The sequence below is a fragment of the Lathyrus oleraceus genome, chromosome 4, assembly GCF_024323335.1.
Source record: "Lathyrus oleraceus cultivar Zhongwan6 chromosome 4, CAAS_Psat_ZW6_1.0, whole genome shotgun sequence".
Classification (NCBI taxonomy): Eukaryota; Viridiplantae; Streptophyta; class Magnoliopsida; order Fabales; family Fabaceae; genus Lathyrus; species Lathyrus oleraceus.
Genome location: NC_066582.1, coordinates 13,524,227 through 13,550,958, shown reverse-complemented (window position 1 = coordinate 13,550,958; position 26,732 = coordinate 13,524,227). Strand labels below are relative to the sequence as shown.

At 33.6% G+C, this 26,732-nt stretch overlaps 2 protein-coding genes across 2 annotated transcripts; one reads left to right on the top strand and one right to left on the bottom strand.

Annotated features, from left to right (window-relative positions):
• The first annotated feature begins 465 nt into the window (after positions 1–465).
• On the top strand, positions 466–1,883 carry LOC127138393 (NADPH-dependent aldehyde reductase 1, chloroplastic). Its single transcript, XM_051064829.1, has 4 exons — positions 466–674; positions 798–1,174; positions 1,244–1,602; positions 1,689–1,883. The coding sequence occupies exons 1-4, from the start codon at positions 552–554 to the stop codon at positions 1,709–1,711; spliced, it is 882 nt and encodes a 293-aa protein (XP_050920786.1). The 5' UTR covers positions 466–551; the 3' UTR covers positions 1,712–1,883.
• Positions 1,884–16,127: 14,244 nt separating this feature from the next.
• LOC127135755 (U-box domain-containing protein 35) lies at positions 16,128–17,104 on the bottom strand. Its single transcript, XM_051062395.1, has 3 exons — positions 16,783–17,104; positions 16,458–16,692; positions 16,128–16,362 (listed from the first exon to the last, which is right to left on the bottom strand). The coding sequence occupies exons 1-3, from the start codon at positions 17,102–17,104 to the stop codon at positions 16,128–16,130; spliced, it is 792 nt and encodes a 263-aa protein (XP_050918352.1).
• Between the last annotated feature and the right edge of the window lie 9,628 nt (positions 17,105–26,732).

The following is a 26,732-nucleotide window of genomic DNA, read 5'->3' as shown; positions in this document are numbered from 1 at the left end:
TTTTCTTCATAATTTCTAATAATACACCAAATATTTGATGATTTCTTTTTTTCTTCATAATTTCTAATAATACACCAAATATTTGATGATTATAAAACGGAATCTCAATCAAATTCTTAAATAAAATCAATTAATCCCTAATCATCACTTTTGTTTAACCATTTATCTTCTTCAATAGTTGAACACTATAAATCAAATTCTTCCTAACTATAAATCATAAGGAGAGAAAAATCTTGCTAGCATGATAAGATAATCTTCAATAGTTGATGTGACAAATACAAATACTATGAACTCCACCGTTTGGCCAAGTAACCTCAAACCAATACCTCACATATGACACGTTTGCAGCATGCACATGTACGTGGCATTGTCATGCCATCATATGCATTCTACTTGCCACCTATTCCTCTCCTTTGGAGTCCTTCCAAATATAGAGCTCTTCTCAACATATATTATATACATTCAAACTCAAACTCAAACTCATACTCTATACATAGATTACACTCTCATCTCATACAGTATACTTATCTTCTGTTTCAAACCCTGCAAAAATGAGAAGTAACGAGCCTATGTTACCACCTCAGAGCCAGAAAGCTCAACCAGGAAAAGAATATCTAATGGAACCACTACCACAAAGCATAAATCCTAACCACAAGCCCTCCAACAAACTAAGGGTAGGCACCAATCCTATACATGAGTACTTTCTTTTCTTATATTGTTAATATGAATAGCAACAGACATGAAGATAACTATTTTGTGTGTGTGTGTGTATGCAATTCTTGTTGTTTATTGTATAGGGAAAGGTGGCGTTGGTGACAGGAGGTGACTCAGGTATTGGAAGAGCTGTGTCTCTGATATTTGCAAAAGAAGGTGCAACAGTGGCCTTTACATACGTGAAGGGTCATGAGGAGATTGACAAGGATGAAACATTGAAGATGTTGCTAGAAGCCAAGACAAGTGATTCACAAGAACCACTGGCAATTGCTGCTGATATTGGATATGATGATAATTGCAAACAAGTGATAGAACTTGTTGTCAAAGAATATGGTCACATTGATATTCTTGTCAACAACGCAGCTGAACAGCATCTTAAAGACTCAGTTGAGGAAATCACCGAGGAACAGCTTGAAAGAGTCTTCAGGACCAACATCTTTTCAAACTTCTTTTTGGTCAGGTAAGTAACACCGACACCTCTGAACAAAGATACGTGTCAGTGTCTGATATGATAACTTGTGTTATGCAGGCATGCGTTGAAGCACATGAAAGAAGGTAGTTCAATCATAAACTCAACTTCAGTGAACGCGTATACTGGACAAGCGGAAACACTGGACTACACTTCGACGAAGGGAGCTATTGTTGCATTCACCAGAGGTCTTGCTCAGCAGCTGGTGAAGAAAGGAATAAGAGTGAATGCTGTTGCTCCAGGTCCAGTCTGGACGCCGATTCAACCTGCCACCATGCCTGCTGAGATGATACAGAACTTGGGGTCTGAGGTGCCAATGAAACGAGCAGCACAGCCTAGTGAGATTGCACCTTGTTATTTGTTCTTGGCTTCCCTTCAAGACTCTTCATACTTTACTGGCCAAGTTCTCCATCCAAATGGTGTGTGTCTTTGTTTCATTATTCTCTTCTTTGTTTGAAATGGTTTATTTTATACTTTATTCTAATATGGAGTTGTTAATTTGCAGGTGGAATGATTGTGAATGCTTAAATATTAGGCTGGTGTTGTATCTGTGGTTTGGGATGTTTGGTATTACAAGGGTGTTGTTGGTTATGTTATGATGCTTCCTTCAATAAGTTGTCCATATATGTTGGACTATATCATAAACTTTAATTTTGATGTATGTATATTTTGAGTTAATTAAAATACTTTATGTTTGACAGACCAAAAAAAACTTTTATGTTTTTGATTGGAGCATATGAGAGCTTAATATGGATTTCAACTTTCATAACTTGAAAAAGTTTAAGTTCTACATTGTTTTGTTTTTTTTTAAAAAACATTTTATTCCCACATTTTTTTATTTTACTCCCACACTTTATATCTTATCTAGCTCATTTTAATAAAATTTGTTGAAAAAACTTTTGCTCTTTTTTGTTTTCCTCAATATTTTTGTTTTCCTCGTTCTTATAATTTCGAATATTTCTTTTTACATTATTATTCTTGATTTTGAGAAATCATTGTGACTAGTCGTTATATTAGAGACTCTTTTGGATAATTTTGAATAGTGTTGCTGCGACTCATTCCAATAACTAATCTTGCAAAACAAGACAATGACAATACTGTTCTGAATAAAATATTTTTTTAACCTCAAAGAAGGTTGCTCATATGAGGATATTTCTGTTGTTCATGTTGGTCCTTCTGAATGGTAACAAAATTGTGAACTGCTCTTTTGCAAAAGTTAAAGTAGAATCAGGGACAGTTTGTTTTTTCTTAAAGGAATGGATAAGAAATGGATTTTTTCTTTGTATTTTTAAAAATGGATTCTATAAAAATGTTTTTCAAAATATTATAAGTTTTTTTAAATTTGTTATCAAATGGATTTTTTTTTTGTATTTTTAAAAATGAATTTTATAAAAATGTTTTTTAAAATACTATAAGTTTTTTTAAATTTGTTATTAAAATATAGTCAAAATCACATGAAAAGCTATTTGAAATAGCTTCAAAACTAAGTGATTGTGAAAATTTAATATCCAAAAAAAAGTTTTGATGAAATGAACCCTCAATAGTTTTTAAAGTTGAGGAGAAGTGCACAAAAGTCTCTCTCTTGGTTTATGTACCACGTGAAACAAAATCGATTTACCTTGTTTCAAAATCTCATTTTATATGGACTTTTGTTACTATGAAGACTTTTGTTACTATGAAGAACCGTCAAATTATTTTATCTGGGTTCAGAATCCAAAGAAGCGATCTCCAACAAGGAAATCTCTATCATGAAGGTTATTGACAAATTTCATGAGGCTGAGAAGAAAAAGAACAGGAGAACTGGTTCTAACTCTTCTACAAATGATGTGGAGACTCATGCCGGATTATCATATGAAACATCTGTGTCTGGAAAGACATTTGTGACCAATATGAAGTAAAGACATTTGTGACCAATATGAAGTAAAGACATTTGTGACCAATATGAAGTCCGAAGACATTTGTGACCAATATGAAGTCCGAAGAAGATATCAGTTCAAACTCATGAATCTGACTCAGAGGCTGACGAAGACCGAGTAACCTATATGAACTACGAAGGACGAATTGAGGAATGAGTTTTAAGACTCTTGATTTCAGTCGTTCTTAGTTTTTATTTGTTTTGGTTATATTTGGGCATGTTTTGGTTCCTTGTCTTGGTTTTGTAATGGCATACTAATATTGGAATAAAATTGATTAATATCATATCCCTTGGATTTTGATGACAATAAAGTATTTAAAGAATAAATGGATATTCTAACATATGTTCAAATGTGCAGGATTATATCATTAAAAATATATGAAAAATTGCTTGAGAAATCCGAATTTGAAGATCAAACTCTGGCTCTGAAGATCACTTATGAAGACTCTGTCTTTGTTGGAGATCCAGACTCTCAAGAAGTCAATCTGAATATAGAGTCAACTCTGGTGACCCAGAATCTGAAGCTTTAAAACCTAATTAGTTAAAACCTAAGTAGTGAACTTTGATGGGATCAACCTCTGAAGAGTGAAGTATGAAGAAAGCCCACCTCTGAAGAAAAATCTCTTTAACCGAGGCAACTCTGACAAACTCAGAACCTTTTGATCACATGAAAACTTAAGAAAATATCTCTTCTTGGATTCCCGAGCCTCAACATATAATTCCTCTTGAATAAGGGTGCTTTGTTGATGTATCTAATCAAGTGCAAAGCTAGCACAACCTTTTGATGAAAGTATCCAATGTCTCTTTTCTCCTGCTTTACTTAAAGAGCATAAGGGTTGAACAAGAAAATCACCAAACTTCAATACAACACATTGCTATACAGACACAAAATTTTAACAATAAAAGAGAACTCACTCTATCAAAATTACTAGACTTAGAACATCTTAACACTAGTATATTTTAAAAATTCTTAAGTCTTAGAGTTTGTCTAAGTTGTATTTTGTTTACACCTCTGATTGCATATCAAGTGTAGTTGCTATCCAAATCTCTTAATAGTTTGTTATAGAGTCAGAAATCTTTTGCTTTAGTGCTTTAGCATTTGAAGTCTTGAGCTTGTATGCTTGAGCAAGGAATTCTCAAACTTATGTGTTTGAACAAGGAAGCATTGAGCTTATGTGCTTGAGTAAGGAAGTCTCAGACTTGTGCGTCTTAGAAAGGAAGTCTTCTATTTATCTGTGTAAGCAAATGAAGTCTCTTGATTGTGTGCTTGAGCATTTGTAATTAATTTGGTTTTATAGTGGAAATTCCTTGGAAGTGCAAGGGGACTTGACTAATCTCAGGTTGTGAGAGGAACCAGGATAACTGCTTATGTCTCTTGTGCTTTTACTTTACTTGCTTATGTACTATATTCCGCCACTATCATTTGTTTACCTCTAAGTTAGATTCTTTTGTAAAATCTGATCAAGATATTCAAGAGTTCAGACTCTGAGTGACTCTAATTCAGACTCTGAACTAAAGATTTAGACTCCGATTAAGATCAATCAGAAGCATAAATAGAAAAAGTTTGAGAAAATCCAACACAATTTAATCCCCTTCTTGTATTTTTCTCACCTCCAGATAAGCATTTTTAAATTATGTGTCAATCATTTCCATGATGTTTTAACATCATATTCAACATTTATGTTATTGATTGTTTGTTTTACTTCTCCTATTTTGTGTGTATGTGCTAGCACACTGACCTTTGAGCTGACTTCTAACTAACTTACTGAGAAAGACCTTTGCCAAATTGTGGCAAAAAGGAGGAGGAGTGGTATATAGCGGGTAAATTGTCTGACTACTAACTACTTATTATGAAGATATGATCTTCTGATCTCTGATGTGTTTAGTACTAATTGGTACTAACTATTATTGTGCTCACATGCTGAAGTATCTGGCCCTTGTGAGCTGAGTTATGTGTGTTATTAATAGCTTGTGATCTTTGACTAGTAACTATTAACATTGTTTACATGCATGACTAACTCATCTTGAATGATTGCAAATCTATTATTTTGGAGTATTGTATGTAGAAAACTCATGATATTGTGTGTGTGTGTGTATGTGTGCGTATCTCCTAATTTTTAAATTATGCTCTCATTTGTGTTGCTTCTGTTACTGATATTGTATGCTCTGATGGTTCTTCTTTTGTTGTTGTTGGTGGTGGTATAAGTATATCTTTGATACTTAGCTATTTTTGTGCTTGAAGAGTTGTTTTGCAGAAATTTTCCAAAGGGGGTGATTGTTGGTCCTTTAAGGATTTGCTGCATTAAGAAAAAAAACATGAAGTTTTCTCAAGCTAGTTTTGGTGCAGAAGGGATACATCTTGAATAAGATGTTCCAACATGTGGGTTCAAATATGTGGTCTCTTAGAAACAAACTGATGGAAATTGCAGTTGGTTATGATTTCGTCTATCAAAGATTCTCTCCATAATAGAAGATCTGCAAGTCAATGAGAAGGATTATTTTTGGATGTACTGGTGTAACATATTCAACTCGATGTTCCAACATGTGATATACAACATCAGTCCTTGACAACATGCCATGTTGGATGTTATTTGTTGCGTATTTTCTGATTGATTTCTAATAAGATTTGATGCACTTATTTTAGCAATGATTTATTGATTTGTTTGACAATTGGAGTTGTTCAAATTAGATTTAAATATGATTTAAATTTGAATTAGAACGAATCATATATTTTGTTGGAGATATTTGAGGAGCAAATAATATCCAACTTATTCAACTATTTTTTGGATGAATTAAATGCAGATCCACAAGGAGAAAAATCCTAGAAGATATTGCTATATAAGGAGACTCAATTTTCATTGTTTGATAAGAGTTTTGGTACGTAAGAACTAGGTTCTTTGTGCTAGGGTTTGAGTATTTTTTCTTGTATTTCAAGCTAATGCCATAACTGGATTAGTGTGGAATCTACTGTTGTACACCACTATGTTTCAGTAGCTTGGCATAGTTGATTTGTCATAGTTGATTTGTCATAGTTGAGTTGTAATATTCAACATTGTTCATTGAATTATAAACACCAATCATGGGTTGTGTGATTGAGAAGAAAGTGAGTAGGTTCTCATATTTAGGGGGGGTTCTTAAATAGAAAGTCACTAGGATTATGAAGAGGCTTTGAATAACATAGGGTTTGTTGGTTCTTGTAAGACTAATTGTACTAATTTAAAGTAGTGAATTTCCTTTCTTGGGTAGAGTGCCCCCAGATGTAGGTGTGGTTTTACCAAACTGGATTACCAATCTCTTGTGTTATTTTACTGCCTTTTGTACTATTTTATTTCTTTCTTATTACTTTCATTCTGGTTTAGGAAATTAGACAAGTTGGCTAAACATATGTCCCTTGAGGAACAAAATTTTAGACCTTATGCGGAGATCTTGCAATGTGGGAAATTTTGTATAGTCGATTAACAAAATTGAGCATTTCTTTCATGAGAGACATTGATTACGAAGAGAACACCAACAAATGGATGACGATAACAAAACGCTTAAAGACTATGATGTTCCAACCAATAAGGAACTGCATTATATCATAATACATTCCGCTATAGGGACAAATAGCTTTAAGATCACCCCATCCCTTATGATTATGGTACACCAAAACCAGTTCTCTATACTTCCAAGAGAAAACTGAAGGGTGCAAGAAAAACAAGAAGGGGGGGGGGGGGGGGTTGAATTGGGATTCTGAATTTAAATTTTTTCGCCACCCAATATATCAAACATCAAACATAATTATAAAGATAAAGACACAATAATTTTTATCCTGGTTCACTGTTAACAAGGTTAGTCCAGTCCACCCACTTGAGTGATTTCGCCTTAAAAAAAGACTTAATCCAATAATCAAATTGATTACAATCACAAAGATTAGTCGTCAATGTCTTTTTGAATATTCAGACTAACACTAGTCACTCAAGGAAACCAACTCAAAGACAAACTGTCTAAGACTTCTTGAGTATTCAAACTAACACTAGTCACTCAAGGACTTAACCAATGGTTAAGAATACAATGTTGTGTTAACAAATATTTATTCTTAAATAAGTAGATAACACAAAAAAATGAATATCAAATGACTACACTTAAAATTATATGTAATGAAAGCTCTAAGTGTTTCTCTCTTTGTCGTTGTATGTCGATGTAGCTTTGGTGTAGGAGAAGACCCGTACACAGACCTTCCATATTCTTCTTCCTCTAAATATATAGGAAATAAATAGATCTGTTGGAGGGTAGAGTATGAATATTCTATTAATTCCACCACTATACAAACAATACAATGTTGTCATATCTTATGGGGAGTGGATAGAAAAGATTTGATAATCGTTGATAGTACAATCCTTAAAGATGTCGCATGTCAATCCTTTATAGGAAATACCTTTTTAATTGTACTTCCTTGAATATACTTCTTGTCATAATTAGAGGCTTCATATAAGAGATAAACTGAAGATTGATCAGATTTCATAGCCTAGATGATGTAGACTATAAAGTTTATTTCTAGTGGGGATTGAAAGTATCAGAGTCCAAAGTAAATCTTGAACAAGAAATGCAGAAGCATTTACTAGTTTGTTCAGATTCTTTAACCATTGGAGAAGTATTTGTTGAAATAAGTTTGGTTCTACAACTATCCTTGAGTTTTGATGATAACAAAGTGTATAGAACAATTTTGTACTTTGACTATTTTTGTTAAGTCCGTATATAAAAGAAAAAAAATTCAGGTTCATCAAAGTTAACATCTCGTTATAAAAGCCTTTGACTAGAAATTTACTCTAGACTCTAAACCAATGGATAAAAGCGTGTTTACAAACAAGTCAACTCTAAAGTATTAAGTCAACATTTATGAATACAAACCATCCAGACAAACTCTGATAAAAGCTCTGACTACAAGTTTGTGAAAGTCTCAGAACCCAGTACTCCAAAGACTCTGAAGTCTCATCAAGTTCTGAAGACAGACTCTGATCTCTACTCAAGCTTCAATCCACTTGCATAAGAAGCCTATGACTAGGCAATTTAAATCAAAAGGTATATGTTGATTGATGTGACAAAAGTATAAAATCAAATTTACTTTCGATGTAAAGTAGTGTACTTTGTTCTAAAGAGGCTTCTCACATCCCATCATCAGCAACTCTCCGCTACAAGTTCCACTATAGTGTTGCATATGAAGTGACTTTCATACATCAAGTACTTTGAGAAAAATTCCTATTATATTCTCCAACTGGTTTATTTCTCTTCTATATATTTAGAGGAAGAAGAATATGAAAGTGTGTGTGTGTGTGTGTGTGTGTGTGTGTGTGAATCTCCGTATAAGCCGAAGCTACAACACCACAACAAGAGAGAGAAACATAGAGCTTTCATATTATATCATTTTAAGTGTATTCATTTGATCATCATTTTGTGTATTATCTGCTTATTTGAGAAGCAATCTTTGTAAACACAAACATTATATTCTTAACCATGGTTATGTCCTTGAGTGACTAGTGTTAGTTTGAATACTCAAGAAGTCTTTGACAAATTTGTCTTCGCGTTGATTTCCTTGAGATACTAGGGTATAGTCAGAAATTCTAAAGAAGACATTGACGATTAGTTTTTGATTATTGGATTAAGTCCTTTTTAAAGGCAAAATCACTCAGATGGGTGGACTGAATGTAAATTTGTTAACAATAAACCATGGTAAAATATTTGTGCTCACATCTTTATTTATATCATATCGATGTTTGATACATTAGGCGGAAAAAAGTTTATAAATCCAAAAACTCAATTCAAACCCCCCTTTCTTGTATTTCTTACACCTTCAATTAGTATCATAGCTCCGATTCCGATATTGACTCGTTGTGTCAAATACTTAACCGTGTCAGAAAAAGATCCATTTTCTTGAAACACTAAATGACTCATTCAAACAATGATAAAAATTAGTATCTTGTCAATTTTCCCATTTTAGATGGAGATGAATTTGAGTACTAGAAAGACAGGATACAAGTTTCTTTCTTGGCCTTGATGCAGATCTATGGGATACGATTTTAAATGGATATACACATCCTTTGGATGCTAATGGAATTAGACTTGAAAGAAGTAAAATGAATGAGCAACAAAGAAATGATCACTTAAATCTTCATGGGTTCATAAATACTTTAACTTATGTTATCTCTTATTTATAGTATGGAAAGTTTTCAAAAAGAGACTCTTTAAAGTCTATATTTCATTCTCTTAGAATGAATCTTGAAGGAAATGAGAAATTTTAGTATTCAAAGGTTTTGACTTTAATCCAAAATATTGTGAAAAAGTTTCTGTTGAAGAAGATGAGATTTCTCTTCACTCCAGAAGAGTAAATCAATTCTAATAAAAGAGATAGAAGATGTCCGGTGTTGATAAAGATATCATCTGCTTTTATCATGTAGCCAGGACACTTCAAAAATGAATGTCCTAAGCTAAAGAAAGAAAATCCTAAGGAAAATTTCATCGAAGATATGAAGAACGGTCAGAATCTCCATCAGAATCAGAATCAAACTCCAATGAGAAATCCTTGGCAGCAAGGTTGAGACACCAATCCTGCTATCTGGAACATGGATACTCTCATCTTACAAAGGGAAAAAGGAACATGCTCCAAGATATGGAACTTAAATCTCATGGCTCTGAGGTTTTGAAGGAGATTAAGAGAATAAGACCATCGATATAGGAACTATTGATCTGGAAATTAGCTACTCAGATTCTTAAGGCAAGGAATCTGAAGTTAAAGACTCTAAAGATTCCAAACACAAAACTTATCAATCTAAATCAAAAGCTACTACTTCTCAATCACTTCTTCTGAAATAAAGGCAAAGTTCTTTACATCATAAGGAATTAATTCTGGGAGATAAAACTGAACCCATCAGAATCAGATCTTCATTCAAACCTTATGAAGAAATGCTCCTGTAGTTGGTGTCTTTAATAGAACCTACCTCCATTGATGAAGTAATTATGGACACTGAATGGATTTTGGCTATGCAAGAAGAGATGAATCAGTTCTCCAGAAATGATGTATGAGATCTATTGCCAAAACCCAAAGGAAAACATGTCATAAGAACCAAGTGGGTCTTCAGAAACAAGTTGAATGATCAAGGAGAAGTGGTAAGAAACAAAGCCAATTCGGTGGCACAAGGTTATAATCAACAAAAAGGAATTGACTATACATAAACCCTTGCACCAGTGGCCAAGTTAGAATATATTTGTCTTTTAATTTAATTTACAATAAACAATAGTATTTTCTTATATCAAATGGATGTTAAAAGCGCATTTTTGAATGGTTATATAACCGAAGAAGTTTATGTCCATCAACCTCCTGGTTTTGAAAATCATAAAAATCCTAATTTTGTTTATAAACTTAAGAAATCTTTGTATGGTCTGAAACAAGCTCCCTCAGCTTGGTATGAAAGACTTAGCAATTTTCTTTTGGAAAATGATTTTTTAAGAGGGAAATTGGATACAACGTTGTTTTGTAAAACATTCAAAAATTATATCTTAATAATTCAAATTTGTTGATGATATCATTTTTGGTTCTACTAATGCCTCTGTCTGCAAAGAATTTTCCAAGTCTAAGCAAGTAGAATTTGAAATGAGCATGATGAGAGAATTAAAATTCCTTATGGGAATACAAATTAATCAAGGCTCTGAAGGATGATACGTTCAACAAAATAAATATACAAAAGAACTTCTGGAGAGTTTTGATATGGCTGAATGTGAAATTTATAAAACCCTAATGCATCCCACTTGCAATCTTGGAATAGATGAGTGAAGTTGCGTGAAAAATACCTGAGCGTATCGCACGCTCGAAGATACAACAGAGTCACCATCAAAATTTATTTATTCCCGACGGAAAGGGAAAACATCAATAAAACCCAGGGGAACATAAAAAGGGTAAGGAAGTCGGTTATGCAAGGGGAAGGTATTAGCACCCTTCACATCCGTTGTACTTAACGGGAACCATTTTGATTGTTCTGTGCTACGATGGATGTTACTATCTAAAGGTTACTCTCATACTTTATACGAAAGAGTTCAAACTCTTGATTTAATATATTGATTCTAGCTTATTTGACCTCATTAGTTCCCTAATGGGCAACTTCTAATGCATCCCACATAGCTTTGACGGTATCACAATGAAAAACACGATAATACTCATTAACACCTAAAGCGGATATGAGAATATTTCGTGCTTTCCAATAATGTGACCACAACCTCTTATCATTATCATTCCATTGACTTTCCAGTTTTGGTATGGTAACACATTCAGCATTGGTCATTGTAATTTCATTTGGACCACTGATGATTGCATCCCATATAGCCTTGTCAACGGAGTTGACATGGATATACACTCGAGCTTTCCAATAGCCATAATTTTCTCCGATAAAAATAGGTGCTCTATCTTACGTCCCTTTAGGTTCGATAGCCATTATCTAATAAACAAATCTTAAGACCGGAAACAATCGGAGCTTGTGATACCACTTGTTAGAAGACAGGCCTAGATCTAAAGGGGGTGAATATATCCCAAGTTAAAAATTTATCCGAAAATTTGACTTAGAAAAATTTATGACGCGGAAGCAAGTTTAAAATATTTCTCAGATCAAAAATCGTCTAACTGAACCTACTATTGAATAGCTCAGATATGTGTAACGGTGTCAATGTTATGATAATAATTCACAAGTCAATCAATAAAAATTAAGCACAACTAATTGAATACTCTACAATAGTAAAAGTCTATCTCCTATGATATCCACACACAAAAAACCAAGTCAAACAATTTGTCAAATACTTGGTGTGCGAAAAACCAAGTTTGGAATTTTATACGGTGTTTGTTGTTCTAAGAAATCCAATCACAACCAAATGGTTAGTGATTAATACAACAAACACAAGATTCAAAATATAATCAAAATTATGATCCAAACTATGATGATCCAGTGATCAAAGGATTTGTTTAGACAGTTCCCTGATCGACCTCGTTATAATTTTGACAGTTCCCTGATCGACCTCGCTATAGGTACGTCTTCCCTCAATTCGAATTCGAATTCAGATATTATTATAATAAATATTACTTTGTAAATGTATGTATATAAGAGATGAGAGATCAAATCCCACAAACCCTAAGTTTATTCTTGACTCTAACACCTCCAAAAACCTTGATCAAAGATTGATCAAGACACCAATAATGCTGCTTCAATTCACATGTTTTTTCTACTTCCTTGAACGACCTCCTTGTCTTAAGGCTTTCACCCGAATGACTTAATCCCAAACACACACTTGTTGAACCAAAGATTTGTCAACACGACCCACCATTTCACGCTACTCCCTTGCACGACACACCTAGTCCCAAGGCTTTCACTCGATTGGATCCAAATTGCACGATCTTGTCCAAAACCTTCATACCCTAAAGATATTGAAGGAAAACCCCACCTCGGTTTTCTGATTTGAATCCCTCAAAGATCTCAACCCAATATTCTCGGTACAAAAAACCTAACTGGACGTTATCAATCCTAATCTTGATTGCACCCAATCCAAAAATGATTATGTGTAGTTTGATTATGTGTATGAATAAATTGAATTTAAGATGAAGAGATGCTTTGAAATCCTAGATTCATGTAGGCTTTACTCACTCTAGAAACCTTACTAGAGAATGATGTATGTATATGGTATTTATATGTATGTGACCAATAAAGAGCAAAAGGAATGCAAAAGGAATGAAAACAAGAGTATTTTTTCAACATTTTTGTTCAATAGGTCGACTTGTATGAGCCATATGTCGACCTAATGAAGCAATGTGTCAACCTGTCAGAGGTCATGTGTCGACCTATCAAGGTAATGTGTTGCCTATAGGTCGACTTGTTCAGTTAGCACATAAAACAGAACCTTACAGGCTTTAATACTACAACATATGTGTCGACATGTTCCTACAATGTGTCGACCTATGCATTTGCATATGAGCTATGTGTCAATCTATTTCGCGCATGTGTTGACCTGTAATGTGATTTTTTTACCTAAAACCAGTTTTTCATGAATGACACAATATTTTGATGCACAGTCTTTTTCCAAACCATTTCCCTAATGCAAGAATGTTAAAATGCACATCTAGACTCAGATGACACCGTCCAATATACATAAACGATAATTCCTAGTTTTAACATCATACAAAAACATATCTAAACAGAAAGATGCACTCACAGTAAAATATGTAGCCTTTTGAGAGTTTAGAGTATCTCATTCTATTTATCTCCGTCAGAACCTTTAGAGCCATGACATTTAAGTTCTAGATCTTGAAGCATATGCCTTTATCCCTTTGTTATGTTGTGAGCATCCATGTTCCAGGTTCCAAGATAGATGTCTCAACCTTGCTGCTCATGATTTCTCATAGGAGTGTGATTCTGATTCTGATGGAGATTCTTACCCTTCTTCATATGTTTGATGAGCCTTTTCTTAGGAATTTCTTTCCTTAGCTTGGAACATTCATTTTTGAAGTGACCTGGCTACTAAAGGTATATGATATCTTTTTCAGCCCCGAAAATATTTTGTCTCTTTCTCTAGAATTGATTTACTCTTCTGGAATGAAGAGAAATCTCATCTTCTTCAGCATAAACTTTCTTCAAAAGATTTGGATTAAGGCCAAAGCATTTGATTCCTTAACTTGCTCATTTTGTTTAAGAGTCATTCTAAAAGAAAATCAAATATAGACTTTGCAAAATCTTTATTTATAATCTTTTCATACTCTAAAAAGGAGATAGCATAAAGCAAAGTATTTCTTTCTATGTTGCTCATTCATCTGATTTCTTTCGAGCATTACACCATTAGCATCCAAAGGATGTCTGTAGCCTTTGAAAATCATATCCCATAGACTTCCAACTTGACCATGAAAGAAACTTTATATCCCGTCTTTCCAGTAATCAAATTTATCTCTATCAAACCTTGGAGGATTGGAAGAATGATAATCATTATCATTGTAAACATGAGACATTTATGTTTCAAGAAAATGGATCTTTTTATGACACGGTTAAGTGTTTGACACAACAAGTCAATACCAGAACTAGCGCTCTAATATCAATTGAAGGTGCAATAAACTCAAGAAATTGGGGGTTTGAATTGAGTTTCTGAATTTAAAACGGTTTGCCACCCAATATATCAAACATCAAAGATAATGATAAAGATAAAGACACAAGATTTTTTATCCTAGTTCACCGTTAACAAGGTTAGTCCATTCCATTCACCAGAGTGATTTCACCTTCAAAAAGGACTTAATCCAATCATCAAACTGATTACATCATAAAGACTAGCCGTCAATATCTTCTTGAGTATTCAGACTAACACCAGTCGCTCAAGGAAACCAACTCAAAGACAAAATGTCTAAGACTTCTTGAGTATTCGACTAACATTAGTCACTCAAGAACTTCCAATGGTTAATAATACAATGTTGTGTTTACAAAGATTGCTTCTCAAATAAGTAGATAACACACAAAAATGTAGACAAATGATTACACTTAAAATGATATACAATGAAAGCTCTAATTGTTTCTCTCTTTGTCGTTGTGTGGTGTTATAGCTTCAGTGCAGGCGAAGACCCCCCCCCCCCCCCCCCCACACACACACACACCTTCCATATTCTTATTCCTCTAAATATATAGGAGATAAATAGATCCGTTGGAGGGTAGAATAGGAATATTCAATTAATTCCACAATTGTACAAAAAGTACAATGTTATCATATCTCATGGGGAGTGGATAAAAAATATTTGATAGTCGTTGATAATATAGTCCTTGAAGATGTTCTATGTCAGTCCTTTTTAGGAAATCCCTTTTTCATCGTACTTTCCTTGAATATACTTCTTGTCATAATCAGAGGCTTCATATAAGAGATGAAGTGAAGCTTGATCAGAGTCCAGAGCCTAGATGATGTAGACTATAAAGTCTATTCAGAGTGAGGCTTGAAAGTATCAGAGCCCAGAGTAAATCTTGAACAAAAAATGCATAAGCATTTACTAGTTTGTTCAGATGCTTTGATTGTTGGAGAAGTATTTCCCTTGTTTACTGACTTCTACTCAGAGGCTTCTGAAACAAATTTTAATGAAGCTTGAGTAGAGTTCAGATGCTTGATCTAACATAGTATTTTGTCAGATCCGTTCTAAATAGTTTCTTGCATGAGTGTTGACTTTGATAATCCTGAAACTTGACTTTGCTTTTAAACACGCCTTTGTATTCTTCCTTTTGTTCAGAGAGTGTCTTCACTTTAGAATCCCCTTTAACTTTCTTCAGACTTCGTCTGCATTCAAATTTAACTTTTTCAGAGTCAAAATCGATATTGATTCGATGGATGTTGTTGCTCGAAGAATTTTATTTAAAAATTAAATATAAAAGTGGATACGAGAATCTAATAGTTGATCCCTTAAATATAATAGAAAAATATAAAGATTCTTTTTCATGATTCTCCGGATGAGTCATTAGCATCTCCAAAACACTCTTTGGTTGTCGATTAATCCAAATGTTTTGTTTCCTTTCTCTGATAATAATGGAGATATATGTGTATATTTAGTCATGTTATAAAGGTAATTAACTTACAATGACGTCATTAAATAATCTTATTGATTTTGTTCTTGAATGAAAAAGATAAATCATTTTTTTAAGAAAGATAAGACAATCCAACACAATCTAGGGTCAACTACAATTCATTGTACTTCATGGATAAACCAGTAGATTTATATTAATGTATTTTCATCGAATAACTTCATCCATATTTCTTCAATTATTTTATCAAATTTCAAAATTTCAAAACTTAATTTACTTCAAATATAATGAAAAATGTTAAAACTAAGTATTTTTCAATTATATATTTCAAATATCTCCCAATTAAAAATAATGACAAAAATCACAACTCCAGAAACTATAACTGCACGACCGCTATCACAACCGTAATTTAAACCCGTGAAATGTCGCCATTAATCATCCGTATGCACATAGTTTAGATATTGTGTTATTTCTTATATTAGATTGCATAGTTCCAATTCCAATCATATCTGGACCTAAATAACCAAAATGATTTAGGTATGACTGGCTTGCCTGAAACAAAACCATCTCCTTCATCATGTTGTGAAGTCCACCCATTAATCATCTCATCGATCACTTCTCTTCCTTCACATATTATCTTAACATCACATCTTTGTTCTATACTTTTTAACACCATCTCCGCAGTAGAATTTTGCCTTCTTGACACATGCTTTCTAATAATCCAAATCAAAATAATAAAAACATTTAGTAAAAATATACTACTATTAATGATTAACTTAGTGTCACACATGAGTTTCAAACATGGTACCTTAGATTAGATTGTGTAGTTCCAATCACCAATTTTCTAATATTTAGACTCATAACAAGATCTACAATGGCTTTAACAACATTGTCATCCTCAATAAACAACACATCCACCTTAACTTTTGAGGCAGTACACACGTCAATAAACCTCTGAAGGAATATTTTCCTCTTCCTTTTCTCTTGGCTTAAGTATGTGTTAACATGTTTTTGACTCACATATTTTCTTGGAATTTTTCCCACTGTTATTCATCTTCCATAAATCATCACAAATATCTATAAAAAAAACAATGAAGTATAAAAAATAATTGATTCAAATTTGAAATACTTACGTGGAGTTGGAATTCGCTTGGCTTTAGGAAAAACATGTATAAGAAAAACAATAGTAGAATTAGGGTTCACTAAGTGCTTTAAAGTCCATGAAAGTGCTTCCATGCTTGAACAAGTTTCTCCAACTACTACATAAACAACATCGTCTAGTTTTTTCTTTTCGTGAATATCAATAGAGAAAACACTACTCTTGCAATCTTCCTCACTTATTGAATCTAACGATTTCTTTTTCGGATTTATCTCAAACAACTCTTCTGAATCTACATCATCATCGAAGTAGTGTAAGAATTCATCATCGCTATCAATATTTCGATTTATTAGCATCTCTATTGAAATTTTTGATGATATTCCAAGGCTGAAGAACTGATTAAAATTTAAATATGTAAGGCAAGGTTTTTTTTTCTAAATTTCTTTTCTTAGAAGAATTCAAGTCAAATCAAATATTTAATTTCTTTTACAATTTAACTCAAATATTTATTTGTTCCTATGTATTTGATGCTCCATATTATTTGACTAACCAATAAAGTAATTTTTTTAATTTGTGTACTGTTTGTGTCCATGTATTTGGAAATGTACTCAAAATAATCTAATATGTTTTATTTTTCTAAAATATATTTTGACGGAAGAAATATGGTATATATATGTATTGACAATATTAATTTATTAATGTATAAACTTTTTAATTTTCGGTCAAATGTCATAAATGATTTTCTATCTTAGTGGGTGGTCATTTTTCTCTCTCTTAAATCTTATATGTCTTATTTTTTATGTTTTTTTTTTAATTTACACAGTTTAAAATTAATATTTAATTATGTTGATTTTAATGATAATAAATAAAGATATATAAAAAAGTATACGATGGTGACCACAATTAGGAACACGAAACGGATTTATTATAGCTTTAATTATTAAACTCAAAATGTGTACTTTACTTGTTAGATAGATTTAGATTACCATATTATGCTCATGATCGGGGATTTAAACTTTAAGTTCAGATTATACACAAATTTAAATTAAGATACAATCATAATTGTATTTAAGGACTCAAATAAAAGAATTTTAGAATGTCATTAGTAAGGGATCATCAAAGACTTCAAAAAGAATCGAAGATTCATGAGGGTTAAGAGTTATATTTATATTATATTATTAGAATTTAGTATAAAGCATACGTGTTTGATCCATTTATCTTCCTTATTTACTATTTTTTAAATCTATTAATATAAATATGAGGATCACAACATATTGTAGTGCATCTGATTGATTATTCAGATTATTGCTCTCTTTTTATATGGTATCTAGAGCCTACTAAGGTTCAGCGTTGGGAAAAAAAAGTTAAAAAATAATCAGAAAAAAATGAACCCTACCAGCGGCATCAGACAAGACCGATTTTGCATGTTGGACGGGTGAAAAAAAAGTCGGCGGCCGAATCTTGGAGAAATTCGCAAATTAGAGAAATCGGTGTTCTTAATCATTTCTTTCATGCGCAATCTGAATCGCGTGTTTTCGGTAGCAGTTGGGTTGTGGTTTTGGGACAAACTAAGGTGTTTTTTTAGACTTGATAGAAGTTTTGTGGATTCATTGGCTATTTATGGTGTTTTAGTGGTGTTCTGCATTTATAGTGTATGTTTGTGCATTTTTTAGTCAAAATCGGGTGTGATGTTGTGTTGTTGGTTAAACAATGTCGACGGAGATTGAAAATATCATCAAAGACAATTCTAAGAAGCTCATTACAGAGTTTGTTAATACTTCCATAAAACTCACTTATATCAAGTTTGACAGGGATGGTAAGAACTTTGTGGAATGGAAGTATCTAGTTGAAGTTAGTCTCAGAGGAATGAGAAAGGATGGATATTTAACAAAAGCATGTGCAAAGGAAACAAATGCAGCAACAATTTTAAATACAGAGGATAAACATATTTTGCATTTACTTGTGAATTTTGTTTATAGGAGAGTTCAAACGGTTATTACTCATTGCAAGATTGTGAAAGATTTGTGGGATTTTTGAAATTTATTTTCTGTAAGCCTGATAATCTGAATCGCATTTATGCTCTTTCGCAAGAGATTTTTCTTCTCAAATAGGATAAGCATAAGTTGATGTATTACTTTTTGGAGTTTAATAAATATGTCTTCTCTTCTAACGTGCAAATTTGTCGAAGAGATGTTAACTCAACAAAAGAAACTTATAGCCTTAAGTTGGCTTTGTGGTCTTGATTTAGAGTATGAGGTGGTTAAATCCCAGATTTTGTCTGGTAAGCAGGTTGATAACCTTACTGATGTTTTCTCCCAGTTTATGCAGTCATCCTTTGTGGAAGCATGCCCCACTACTACATACAATAATTCCTCTGATTGTTTAGCTTTAGTTGTGCAATCTGGAGGTCGCGGTGTTTTTTATAATGGAGGTAGAGGAGGTCGTGGTGGCCATGGTCATTTGGGTGGTGACCATGGTGCTGCAGTTCGGTGCTTTGGTTGTGGAAAATTGTGTCACTATCGAAACTATTGTCCCCATGCACGGGTTAATCCTTGCTTCGCTAATACAATGTCTCAGCCTTCACAAAATGAAGGGCGTAGAATAGTTATGAGTGATGAAGAGTTTAATAGATATGCACAGTTTCAGATTTCCCAGTAACCATTTCCATCTTCCTCGACGACCATATTTGTCCAAACAAGTAATCCTACTGTATGTATATCCTCTTCTTCTCGACGTTGAGTTATTGATTCTAGCGCCACTGATCACATGACAGGGGTTTCAAGTATTTTTTTTCCCCTCTTTAGTCATTCTAGTAATCATTCTTTTGTTATCCTTGTCGATGATTCTAAAGTCCATGTTAAAGGAAATGGGTGTTCTACCCTGGTTTCTACCTTACCTTTGTCATATGTCTTATACTTACCTCAGTTTCCATGTAATCAATTAGTCAAATAACTAATTCTTTAAATTATAATGTGACTTTTTCCCCAACTCTTATGTATTTCAGGATCTGTTGACCCAAAGGATTATTGGTAGAGGACAAGTATCTAATGGGATGTATCTGTTTGAAGAAGCACTTTCACAAGCATTTACAGTATCCAAAAAATTTAGTATGTCACGTTTTCAGCTTTAATGTCGCCTTGGACATCTATCTTCTGGAGTTCTTACAAGAATGTGTCCTCGGTTAGATTCAATATCGAGTTTGTCTTATGATTCGTGTTAGTTTGCTAAGCACCATCGTATTGTTTACGTACCTCGTCAAAATAAAAGAGCTCAAGCAGTGATTGACATTATTTATTCTGATGTTTGGGGTCCTTGTCTAGTAACCTCAAAGTTTAGTTATAATTATTTTATTACTTTTGTTTATGACTATTCCTGTGCAACTTGGTTATATCTAATGAAATATATATATATATATATATATATATATATATATATATATATATATATATATATATATATATATATATATATATATATATATATATATGAGTTGTTTACTATATTTTTCAATTTTTACGCTGAAATTCGTACTCAACTTAATTGTCATGTTCGCATTCTTAGAAGTGATAATGCCAAAGAATATTTTTCTCCGTAATTTATTACTTTCACGAATCAACATGGCATGATTCACCAATCATCTTGCATTGTCACTCCACAACAAATTGAAGTTATTAAGCGCAAAAACAAACACTTAAAGGAAGTTGTTTGAGCTTTATTGTTTGAGATGAAAGTTACAAAAGTTTTTTTTTTGGGCAAATGCAATACTCATTACTGCCTACTTAATTAATTGCATGCCATCATCTATTTTAAATGGTGTTATCCCATATTCCATCCTTTTTCCTTCTCATTCTTTGTTTTCTTTACCCCCCGAAATATTTGGTTGAACATGTTTTGTGTTTGATGTTCGTTTGCATGTAACTAAGTTGGAGCCAAAGTCATGGAAGTGTGTATTTTTGGGTTACTCTCGTACCCAAAAGGGGTATAATTGATTTTCCCCAAATCTTTGTCATTATCTGATTTCAGCTGATGTCTCATTCTTTGAAGATTGTCCTTTTTTGTTGAGTCCCAATTGTTCTTTCCAGTGTGTGAGTTAGATGATTCTTTCTTAACTTATATCATTAGCCATTATATTACTCCAACTCCTATTGCAACAGGTTTCAAGTTCTTTGAGCATACGCATTCTCGTCGTCCTTAGGTTTCAAAAGAGGATATCCCAAAAGATACTCAACCTCTACGCCCTTCACTACCTGCAGATTTTGAAAATGACCTTCCAATTGCCTTATGCAAAGGTAAACGTACTTGTACTTATCCTATTTTCTCTATGTGTCTTCTTGTCTTTTGTCATCTACTTTTAAATCCTTTGTTGCTCGCATATATTCTATTTATGTTCCTAAATATCTTTTAGATGTTATTAATCATGATGGTGGGAGACAGACTGGAAATGAAGGCTTTTGAGCATAATTGTTAGATGCCCAAAAGTGCTTATTTGAGCTATCATATGTGGGCATCTTTCACTCTATTTCCTTGCTAAAATGTTCAAAACCACCCTTGTTTTAGATGAAATGCAATTCAATGATAAACGATCTTGGTACCTTTGATTTGTGTGTTATTGTGCAGGAAGTAGGCATGAAATAATAGAAAGTGAAGACACAAGAAATTTGGCAAAGGGATCAAATCAAACAAGCATTCATCAGCCTGCTCGCTAGGCGAGGGCTGTGGCGAAGCACTCGCTAGGCGAGCGTCCAGCGAGAGTCCAGCGAAATGCTCCAGTATTTTACAGTGGCAAACATGACCAAACTCGCTAGGCGAGCTGCTAGCGAGGTGGGTAGCGAACACTTCCAGACTTGGTGAAAAGCGCAGCCAGCACTCACTCGCTAGGCGAGGCTCTAGCGAGTTCCCAGCGAGCATTCCAGTAGCTAAACCTCTCAACCTCGCTGGGGCGAAGGTTGAAGCGTGTCCTTCGCTAGGCGAAGGTTTTGTTCGCTAGGCGAACATGACAGTCTGGGAAAGGCTGTTTCTCTGGGCGCAGATGCCTCAGGTGCCTAATTTTGGGGCTCGCTAGGCGAAGCAGTCTGCTCGCCTAGCGAGCATGACAGCCCAAAAGCAGCACTATAAGTAGCAAGTGCCACTTTTGAGAGCGATACTTCATCTTTCCATACTTTTGTATTTTTTCTAGATATTTTCCAGCTTTTGCTCTAGAGATCTTTTTGACCTAAAAACCATTTCTCTTCATCTCTTAACCATCTTTCACAAAAAGAAGGTGGATTCCCATCCAATCTCGATTATTCGACTCAGATGTTGATCAACCTTCTTCCGAAACTTGCCGACCAAGCTACCATGAAAATGAGTAGCTAAGTCCTCCATTTTGTCAAGGTTAGATGTAGATGATCATTAGCTTTGTGGGTAAATGCAAGGATCTTCATTTGTAAACTCTTTAATGGTGAATATATGATGAAAACTTTGTTCTTATTCAAAACTCTTTGTGTTGGTTTATGATCGAGAGATGTTTACCAACTCTTAACCTAGGTTTTCATCCAATCTTGTTTGTTAGCTAGAGATAGTAATGAATGATTTTGTTCACCATAAGGTTGAACCAAAATGTTGTCATTTTGATAGATTGTGTTAGAGATAAACAATGGATCAAAATGGGAAAACTCACAATGTGTGTTCGAGAGAAACACATTGGGAGGACTTTGTGAAATAATTTATCATCTAAAGGAGTTTATAAGATTGTTGACCGAACAAATACATGCAAAGTGATCGTTGAACCCTAACTTTGGCAATATTTCTCAAATATTCAAACCATAACTTTTACCGCATTTTATTACATTTTTATGCAAGATAACATGACAACAACCGAAACCCTATTGTTACCTAAAGCTAGAATTAATACAACCATCGAACGGCGGTGATATCTTACAATCCCTGTGGATACGATAACAAAAACCCGACACTTAAAATCACACTCAACAATAATGACACTTGGAATTTAGTTTCTCTTCCTACAAGAAAGCAAGTTATTGGATGCAAATGGGTGTATATTGTCAAGATGAATCCAGATGGCTTTGTGGCCCACTTAAAAGCACAAATAGTTGCTAAAGGACATGTCCAAACATATGAAGTTGACAATACTGATACTTTGTCTATCGCAGCTAAACTTTCATATATTCTTATTATTATATCTCTTGCTGCCAAACACCATTGGCCCTTGTTTTAATTAGATGTGAAAAACTTTTTTTGCATGGTGATTTACAACAGGAGGTGTATATGGAGCAACCACTTGGTTTTATTGCTTAGAGTGAGAATGAACAAGTGTGTCGTTTAAAGAAATCATTGTATGGCTTGAAACAATCACATAGGTCTTGGTTTGGGAGATTCAGTGAAGTGGTTTTAGCATTTAGAATGAAAAGATACTAGAGTGATCATACAATGTTTTTTAGTAAAGTAAATATGGAAATATATTACTTGTGGTGTGTGTTGATGATATTGTAATTACAGGAAGTGATAGCAAATGAATTGAAAAATTAAAGGTTTTCCTCCAAACCAAGTTTCAGGCAAAAGATTTGGGAGTCTTGAAGTACTTCTTAGGCATTAAATTTATGTACTCGAAGAAGGGGAGTTTCCTTTCACAAAGGAAATATGTTCTAGATATATTGAGTGAAAAACGTATGATGGGATTTAAATTATGTGAGACTCCTATGGAGCATGGAGTTAAGCTGACAGTGGACGGAACTCCTTTCTTAGATCCACAAAATTATATATGATTTATGGGAAAATTGAATTACTTAATTGTTACGAGACCTGGTATTTCTTTTATTGTAAGTGTTGTAAGTCAACTTATGTCTTCCCCCAGTGATACTCATTGAAAATCACTAATACACATTGTTAAATATTTGAAGAAAGTTTGTGAAAGGGAATTGTGTACCAAGATCATGGACATATGCATGTGGAGGCTTTTCAGATTCTGATTGGACAGGATGTCTAGTTGATCAAAAGTCTACCACTGGATATTGTGTATTCTTCGGAGTTAATTTCATATCTTGGAAAAGTAAGAAACATAATGTAGTAGAAAGACCAAGTGCAGAAGCATAATATAGGTCTATGACTCAAACAACTTGTGAACTCATATGGGTAAAACAAATCTTGAATGAAATAGAATTTGAGAATAATTGTTCTATGAAATTATGGTGTGATAACCAGGTTGTCATACATATCACATCAAATCTGATATTTCATATAGGAACAAAATATATTGAGGTAGTCTGTCACTTTATCATAGAGAAAGTTCAAGAAAATCTCATATCCACTTCCTATGTTAAAACAGGAGATCAACTAGCAGATTTGTTTACAAAGACATTGAATGAGGCACGTAATGATTTCATTTGTAACAAGTTGGACATGATTAATATATACTCCAATTTGAGGGGAAGTATTAAGAGTTATATTTATTCTCATCCCATGTTATTTAATATTTTTAATCATGAAAATAATTTCACGATCAACGTGACGGAGAAACCAAAGAATCAAGTACGGAAGATTAGATGATTATGTATTAGGTTTTTTAGTGAGATTGTTACTCATGTAATTCCACTTGTACATTTTATTTTTTTAATTTGTTTTTAATTTTTTTAAAGACGGTTTACCAATTAAATTTCAAAGAACCATCTCTAAACAATGTTATGTTTAATGATAGCGTATAAAATTTATATATTATTTATATTATTAACTTTTAATTGTATTGTTATTTAGTTACTTTTAGATTTATTATCCATTATTGATGTTATATAATGTAATCTCGTTGAGACATTAGGTATCAAGAAATTAATCAAAATGTCTTTTATTTTCTTATATATAATTTATATTAAATTAGTTAGGTTAACCTATCTGTAGTACTTTTATTTGTAGTCAGTTGAACTTTTTTTACTTTTGTCTCTTTTAAGTTTATTATGTATTATATATATGAGACAGCCTATCAAAAATCTATTGATGAGTTGAAACAAAAAGTGACGGAAAAATATTTCAGCACATCAACCGACCCCTTCCTCATCAACTTGAATAGTTTATGTACTGCCCAAGAAAACAATGTCTTTAGATATTGACAATAGTAATGTCGATTTTGGGACCCAATCAACAGCGATTTCTGCTTCATCCTCTTCTTCACCTTGTTTCTCAATTTTATGGCTTTCATGGGATAGAGAGGAAAATAGAGTGAGAATAAATCTCTGCTTTGTCTAAAGGGTTTAGCTCTTTCCTTTTTTTGGATTTTTTTAGAAAAGGTAATATTGGTGGTTGTTTCTCAACTTCATTATCAAACATTGGATCATAGTCAAGCATAAAAAGAACAATCCATGTGAAGTTGTACCTTTCCAATCACACCACTTATGCCATATACATATTTCCACTTACTTCCTAATTTCATCCAACATTTATTTGGAATTAATGTGTTGAAGGATAAAAATGTACGTTAAGCAATGTTTTGCCCTTCATGATTTGATACCACACTCATGATTCTAGGTAATGTTATGACTTTCTCCCCAAAGAAATACAACCTCCCTTTTATTTTAGTCAATTGAGCATGGGTGACATTTACAACAACAACCACCGAATATTATTCCACTAAATTGGCTACACGAATAAACTTTAGTCATAATATTTCAATGATGATATTTTTAAAAAGTTACTCTTAGTAGTTAGGTCATTCTTTTATAAAAAAAATCGATCATTCCTTTCACTAAAAAAGAAAGGAAAAAACTTTTATTTTATGTTGTTTCAGACCGACTGGAATGGCCATCGGTCGACCACTCAAAGGGAATTACAAATCGTTTGGATTGTTCGTGGCGTAGAGGAACTACCATATGGAAGAATACAACAAATCCAGAGGCAAGAGATATCCAACTTTTCCTTGCGTCACAAGCCTAGCAAATAGAGGATTGTTATAACCGATCCACTATATAAAGGATACACACTAAGAATTCAGGTACACCATTTTAAATTAAAATTTCATTCACTATTCTCCTTCACATACTAACTTGAGCGTTTGAGTGCTAACTTTGCAGATCATCATCTCCTCTCCTAATCGAAGCTCATATCCATTATTGTCCGTCGCAACCACCGATCCTCCAACCAATTCTGGTTCCATAACAAATTTGTAGTATCGTCTATGGGAAAAGGCTTGTGATTTCTGTATTTTTAAAAATATCACATTCTCTCTTCAATCCATCGATTTAAAGCCTTCTCATTTTATCATATCAAAGTTCTCAAAGTCAAAACTAGATCTACCGTGTTCGACCTATTCGAGTAGCAAATCAACCTTGATTTTCTGATTTTCCAAACTTTTGTCTCTCAAACCTTTCCATAATGCTTGGATATAAAGCTACTCATTTTCCCGTCCTAGGCAAAGCAACTGCTGCTCAAATAGTGAGAACTCAACTTTCGCCTCCTCCTCCTTAAGCTATTACAAATCAGGTTGGTTTAGATACTTTGTTGCACCCAGATCTACTCCAACCTCGACATATCGCATTATCTATTATGATACCCCTGTCCAGACCTCCGCTAACACTACCAGCTTCAAAACTAGAAACATTGTCTGGTTTCCAATTGTTGCAAGTCAATCTCATGATAGAAGGTGCTAATGATTTTTTGAACAACATAGAAGAGAGGTTGATTTTCCTTGAAGAAATCCTACATAACACCCCTCAGAGGGGAAACACTGCATAGGAAGCCCTTTCAAAGAGAAGACAAGTTGTTGTCCCTAAGTTGATCGCGTCTCAGATAGACAAAGCTTTGAAATCGCAGAATCCCCAGAAAAGCAAGAAGCATCAGACTCCTCCTCATAGCCCTAAGGGAGACCGATGCAACCTTGCTCCTTTGCAAGATCAGATAGAGAAACCACCAACAACAAATCCGCATGAGCATCCTCTATCCGCCCGAATTTTGGATAGTAGGATACTGAAGCCATTGAAGAATCCTCATAAGCTGAGAGAA

What these genes read in the sequence shown, in the direction of transcription:
- LOC127138393 (XM_051064829.1), top strand. Translation starts at nt 552, where the DNA reads ATGAGAAGTAACGAGCCTATGTTACCACCTCAGAGCCAGAAAGCTCAA. An exon ending in AGCCCTCCAACAAACTAAGG is followed by an intron (nt 675 to 797) that starts GTAGGCACCAAT and finishes TTTATTGTATAG; the next exon opens with GGAAAGGTGGCGTTGGTGAC. An exon ending in TCAAACTTCTTTTTGGTCAG is followed by an intron (nt 1,175 to 1,243) that starts GTAAGTAACACC and finishes TGTGTTATGCAG; the next exon opens with GCATGCGTTGAAGCACATGA.
- LOC127135755 (XM_051062395.1), bottom strand. Translation starts at nt 17,104, where the DNA reads ATGCTAATAAATCGAAATATTGATAGCGATGATGAATTCTTACACTAC. An exon ending in CAAGCGAATTCCAACTCCAC is followed by an intron (nt 16,693 to 16,782) that starts GTAAGTATTTCA and finishes GATGAATAACAG; the next exon opens with TGGGAAAAATTCCAAGAAAA. An exon ending in ACTACACAATCTAATCTAAG is followed by an intron (nt 16,363 to 16,457) that starts GTACCATGTTTG and finishes TTGGATTATTAG; the next exon opens with AAAGCATGTGTCAAGAAGGC.